Source organism: Orycteropus afer, unplaced genomic scaffold (assembly GCF_000298275.1).
Source record: "Orycteropus afer afer isolate SDZICR_OR568_19922 unplaced genomic scaffold, OryAfe1.0 scaffold00130, whole genome shotgun sequence".
NCBI lineage: Eukaryota > Metazoa > Chordata > Mammalia > Tubulidentata > Orycteropodidae > Orycteropus > Orycteropus afer.
Window position 1 is genome coordinate 713,972 of NW_006921717.1, and position 6,362 is coordinate 720,333.

At 52.6% G+C, this 6,362-nt stretch overlaps 1 protein-coding gene across 1 annotated transcript in view; it reads left to right on the plus strand.

Moving 5' to 3' along the window:
- Window positions 1-5,047, plus strand: part of CPT1A (carnitine palmitoyltransferase 1A) — a 76,246-nt gene extending 71,199 nt beyond the window's left edge. The window contains exons 15-18 of the mRNA XM_042781508.1: window positions 1,249-1,401; window positions 2,768-2,881; window positions 3,383-3,475; window positions 4,961-5,047. Coding sequence (XP_042637442.1) covers window positions 1,249-1,401; window positions 2,768-2,881; window positions 3,383-3,475; window positions 4,961-5,047 — 447 coding nt within the window. The remainder of the gene's footprint in view (window positions 1-1,248; window positions 1,402-2,767; window positions 2,882-3,382; window positions 3,476-4,960) is intronic.
- The last annotated feature ends 1,315 nt before the right edge of the window (window positions 5,048-6,362 follow it).

A 6,362-nucleotide genomic window follows, 5' to 3' on the forward strand; every position in this document is an offset into this window, starting at 1 on the left:
GCTAACCAAAAGGCTAGAGGTTTGAGGCCACCTGAGGTGCCTCAGAAGAAGGGCCTGGCTGTCTGCTTCTCATAAAACAGCCTTGAAAACCCTGTGGAGAATCATCTGAGACCATGGCCAGCAGGTCCTCTAAAGGAAGGATGAAGCGGGAAGGGCATGGGGACACCACATTGCTGGAAAGTGGTGGTTCTGTTACCTAGTGCCGCTGTGATAGGAATATACCACAAATGGGATGGCTTGAACAAGCAGGCGTTTTTTATCCTCAACACTTTTGGAGGCCAGAAGTGTGAGTTTGGAGTGCCAGGCTCTAGGGGCAGGGTGAAAGCCCCTCGACCTTGGGCTTCAGCTCTGCCTCTTGCTCCCGGCCCACTGAAGCCAGAGGCTTTTCTTTACTCAGACAGCTACTGGCTGATGGAGGCTGACAAGCCCAAGGTTGACAAGTAAAATGGCACAGTCCTGATGTTACCAAACCGTGCTGTAGGCCATTAATTCAACTCTGTTGAAAGTCCCAAGATTGGCAGACGACATGGCAGGCTGCTCAACAACCCGGCTACATGCAGGGTCCAAGCGTGCCATAAGCTGGAGACCGTCCCCAAAGCTGCTGGGGAAGCAGACCACATCCCTAAAGCAGCTACTCAGCTGTTTGTGGTAGATCCCGCCACCGAGTTGATTGCCAGTCTCATCATGGGGAATGACTACCACCAGCTGCCCAGGCACTCAGCCAGGCCCAGCCACATTGACACACAACATTAACAACTGCGGTTGTGAAGGACGTAACCAATGTCTCCAAACAGTGGGTGGTGGTGTTACCTGGCACCTAACTTGCTGCATAAACTTGCCCTGAAAAGATGGTAAAACATTACTTAAAAAAATGCACCTGAAACCCTGGGGTGCACGGTTCTTTGATGCACATGGGGGTGCCGTGGGTCATCGCCAACTGGGCATCACCTGGTTGAAACCGTGGCCATGTGAGCTCCTGGTCTTCTGAGTGTGGTCATGTGTGAGCGGTGAGATGATGCAGCGTGGGGCGTACAGAGCGCATGACGGGCAGCGTATCAGCAACCCACCCATCCGTGGCCTCAGCCCCAGTCACAGTCCAAGTCTGCAGGAGGGGTGGGCGGTCCACAAGGCTCCTGGGTAAGTGCCTGGGCAGAGGAAGGGGCCCGTGACTGTTCCCCGTGAGGCTCAGAGCTGGCCCTCGTGGCCTGAAACGCCCGGCACGTCTCACCCCCCTACCCTGTGACGTAGGTTGAGCAGAAGCGCAAATTGTTCAAGTTAGCCTCTGAGAAGCACCAGCTGCTATACCGCCTCGCCATGACGGGCGCCGGCATCGACCGCCACCTCTTCTGCCTGTATGTGGTGTCCAAGTACCTGGCCGTCGACTCGCCTTTCCTTAAGGAGGTAAGTCCCCTGCTCTGGGACGGGCCAGTCAGTTTTGCTGGCTAAGTTCTTGCTAAAAGCCCTGAGGGCACAACGGTTAGGCATTTGACTGCTAACCAAAAGGTTGGTGGTTCGAACACACCCGTGGCTCCACGGAAGATAGGCTTGGTGATCTGCTTCTGTAAAAATACAGCCAACCAAACCCTCCGGGGTGGCTCTGCTCTGCACACACGGTTGTGAGGAGCCAGGGGCCCTCACCCGACAGCACCCAGACAGCACAGCCCAGCCAAGCTCCTGCCAGTTGGCAATGAGTTGGTCCGGCTCCTGCTGAAGCCATGCTGTCCCAGTAGAGCTGGGCTCCGGAGTGTTTCCTGGACTGATTCGTGGACGTCAGTCACTAGCCCTTTCTTCCTGGTCCATCTTAGTGTGGATGCTCTGCTGAAACCTGGTCACAGCAACACACAGGCTTCCACCGACAGATGATGGCTGTGCCCGAGGTGTGTCAGCCGGGAATTGAACTCCAGTCTCCTGCGTGGGAAGCAAGAATTCTGCCACTGAGCCACGCCACCCCCCTCTGCTACGTGGTCAACATAAGTGACCCCAAGAGTGTAACAGTGGTGAAACATCCTGACATAACCAGGACAAGCCCTGGCTTTAGCATCACTGTTTCTTATCTAATTTAACTGTAACTTTTTATTATTACTATTTTTATTGTGATTTGAGTGAAAGTTTACAGAGCAAATTCACTTTCCATACAGTAGCTCACATACACTTTGTGTCATGACATTGACTGCAATTTCCCACAGTGCAACAGCTCCCCTCCCACTTCCTCCCCATAGTTACCGCTTCCCTGTGTCCTTCCCTCCTATGTACTCCTGCCCCCTGAGCTGTCTCCTGGTGCATACACAGCCCTTCTTTCTCCCATGATTGATCTCTCCAAGGAGTGTATCTACCTAATGTAAATGTTTAGCTCATAGGCCTGTCTTTTATTTGGCTAGAAGCCACAGGAGTGGGTTCATTATTTGTAACTTTTATAAAGTTTAATTTTTTAAAATGGCCGAGTCGAGCAGCCAGCTTGAAATTTCCTGAACAGGTACCGTTGGCTCACGGAGCTGGTGTGCGTTGGCTCCGGCACACCACTGCCCCGTCTGGACCTTACACCTTTTCTGCCTCAGACGCCATTGGCTGGCATCGGCCACATCCTGCCCAGATGGCATCCCTTCCTCTGTGCCTCTCTGCAGATGCACCAGCCCAAGCCACTGGAATCTGGGGACGTGGACCTTTTGTGTCTAAACAGAGGACCGAGCACAGCCTCCATCTCCCCACCAGGGAGAGTGGAGAGATCCACAGAGCGTGGATCAGGGACGTTTCTTGTTTCACTCGACAGGTCTTATCTGAGCCTTGGAGGCTGTCCACCAGCCAGACCCCTCATCAGCAGGTGGAGCTGTTTCATCTGGAAAGGAATCCTGAATACGTGTCCAGTGGAGGGGGCTTTGGCCCGGTAAGTAACGGGGCGTCCACATACGTAGAGCTGCCAGACCCAGGCCCGCCTCTGTTCCGAGCACTCCTTGCCACCTTGTTGGTGGCCCACTGATGCCAGCAGCAGCAGCAGCCCTGTGTGGAGGTGTTGGCCCCGCTGCCATGGAGTGGGCTGTGACTCATGGCTGCCTGTCTGACTCTATGGCTGTGGCCACTGGACTCTGAGGGTCCGTCCCAGGGCCTCGTCTCCCAGCGCCCTATCAGACGGTGTCTGTCAGGCTCTGCAGGTTCACGTCGGCTGATTTTCAGAAGTCAGTCACCTGGCTCTTCCCGGTCTGCCTGGGTCTGGCAGCTCTGCTGGAAGGTGTCCTCCATGGGGGACCCTGCTGGTGACAGCCTCCAGCATCACAGCCACACTCCAGGCACCTGAGCAGGCTGACAGACACAGGATGTACGGGGTTAGAAAGCCGCCCTTTCATACTGCCGCACTTCCGGCAGCAGGCTGAAAGCTCTTATCCCACAGGTGGCTGACGATGGCTATGGTGTGTCCTACATTATCGTGGGAGACAAACTCATCAATTTCCACATATCTTCCAAGTTCTCCTGCCCTGAGACTGTGAGTACAGGGAATTCCCTTGGCTGAAGAGAAGGGTCTTTGGCTTATTTCTAGGGGAGCACACCCTTAATTTGACGTAAAAGTTAAGGCCTCAGCTACTGTTTCTTGGTCCCAAAACTTTCAAATATATGCACTTACGTCTCCCATGATTTAAAATGTTTTATCTTTGCTGACAACAGTGGGTTTAAATCTTCACTGGCATCAGAGTGTGTCTCTATCAGACTTTCTGTAATTCTTGACGAGTAGACACAGGGACCTAGGCATATTGAGACATAGAGACATGTGACTTCACAGGGATCTATGCACGCTAAGATACACATACACGTGACCGCTCAGGGATCTGTGAATGCAAAGATATATCCACACATGACCATGCAGGGATCCATGAATGCTAAGATACTTACATACAGGGATCTGTGCCTGCTAAGATACATACACATGACCACACAGACACCTGTGAACACTCAGATATGTATACATGTGATTGCAAAGGGACCCATGCATGCTAAGAGATACATGCACGTGACTGCGCAAGGATCTATGCACGCAAAGATACATGCACAAGGGACTGCATGGGGCCCCACGCTCACCACGCTATGTACACAGGTGACTGTGTGGGGACAAACGCAACCTCACAGGGATCCACACGCACTGAGAGATATGCCAGTGTGACCACGCAGGGACCTGTGCACACTAATATACCCGTGACCACACAGGTATCCATGACCACTAAGATGTATATGCACATGACCCCGTAGGGACCCATACGCACTAAGATATATGAACATGTGACCACGCAGGGACCTATGCACACTAAGAGATAATATATAACATAACCCGTGACCACACAGGGATCCACAGCCAATAAGATATATACACATGTGACCATGTAGGGACACATGCACACATGAGCATGCAGGGACCCGTGCACACTAAGGTAATGTACCCGTGACTACACAGGGATCCACAACCACTAACATATATACACGTGACCATGTAGGAACCCATACACACTGAGATACATGCACACGTGAGCATGCAGGGACCCGTGCACACTAAGATAATATACCTGTGACCACATAGGGATCCACGACCACTAAGACATATACACCCATGACCATGTAAGGACCTATACACACTGAGATACGTGCACACGTGAGCACATAGGGACCCGCACACACTAAGCTGTATATACACGTGATGTTGACCATCTGCAGGGCTCTATTGTAAGTGGAGCTGGTGTGTTCCTCGGAGCACGGTGCACGTATGCTGGTCTGTCTGCTCCTTTCCCTGTTGTACAGGGCCTGACAGGAAATGCCAGCTCCTCCACCCTCTGTGCAAGGTAACGATTAAGCCAGTGGGCAGAGAGGAGGCAGTTGGCCCAAGAGAAGCATTCTTTGACTGACCACCAGGTGTTTGGATTTGTTAGCGTAGCCTCGGCCACGCTCTCACGGTCGCCCTTCTCCCTCTCTTTGTAAATTGCAGGACTCACATCGCTTTGGGCAGCACCTGAGAGAAGCCCTGGTGGACATCCTCCGTCTCATCTCGCTCACCTCTAATTCCAAAAAGTAGTCCCACTAGAGCTGCGTGGAAGGGAAGGGAACTCTCCTCATAAAAACCAAATGAAAATAGGTATTGGTCCTAAGGGCAGTTCAGGGGGAGAGATCGCTCTCTGAAAAACTCGGACGTTTTCCTTCCAGCAAGGGATTGGTGTTTTTGTTTTTCTGCTACAGTCGTGTCCACCGTGGGAAGTGTAACCCTTCTACTTCTGAGTATGTCTTCCTACTACTTCCAGGTCGCTCCCTGACCACTTGGTAAAGTCCCCCTAAAGTCCTGGCATCCGCTTATGTTTGTGAAAGGATCGGAATGTCGCTGCCCTCGACGACAACTCGGGTGCCCACCTGCTGGAAATGGCAATGGTGCCGCCTTGGTGGTGGCCGACACGGGACTCGAGGGCATGTCACTTTATCAGGACATGGCCAGTGTTTGTTTTGTTCAAAGGAGAGGGTTGTTCAGATTGGAGCTGTTAACAGTCCCAGCTAACACTCAACGTAATGCACTAACTGAGCGGGTGGTCCTCACCGTGGTAGCTCTGTCGTCGTCTGGTTGGTTTAGTCTATGTTTTCCTCTCTGTTGTTTTAAGCAGTGGTCATGTATGTAGTTTCATTGAACTTGCATGTATGTCTTCAAAACCCAGTGCCTTAAATGCAAAAGGCCCTAAACCCAGGATTGGCTGAGAGATTTAAGGGCAGATGAGTAGTCCCTTCTCAGTTTAACTGAGCATGGACAGCCCTAAATTCCACTTCTTCCTGTGGTCGCCCCTCCCATACAAAGACCACGCCCCTTAGGAGGACAGCTGTGCTGGGTTCCCTACTCAGAACGCCCTCCTTTCCCAGCTGAGCAAAGGAAGAAGCAAGTGGAATGTGTCGGAGCTGGGGAGTGGACAGGAGGGTCAGGTGGTATGTGAGTATGTGTCTGGGGAGCTCAGCAAAGAGTGCAACACCATGTGTGCCTCCGGGTAACCTCTACTTACTCACTAGATGGGGCGGTGGGACCAAGATTGACCACTGAGAAGAAGCAAGACCTCAGGGAGGCCAGGGTTCCTCAGTCCCACCTGGTGAGAGGGGACACCCAGTCTGAGATGATGCCAGCCATCTGCCAGGTCACCTTGCTGGCCGACTGTAGTGTGACAGGTCACGGGGCTGGGTCTCTTCCACACAGCCTGCCCGCTTGGTGGGAGTGCCCTTGTCCGAGAGCATTGAATCGACCAAATGCAGTTATGCACTGAATCGGCTTCCGTATTTGATAGGGAAGTAACAGATCATGGAATGAAATTCCTGGTGCCTCTGGGCCACAGTGACGAGCTGGCCTGTCCCTGTCATCATGT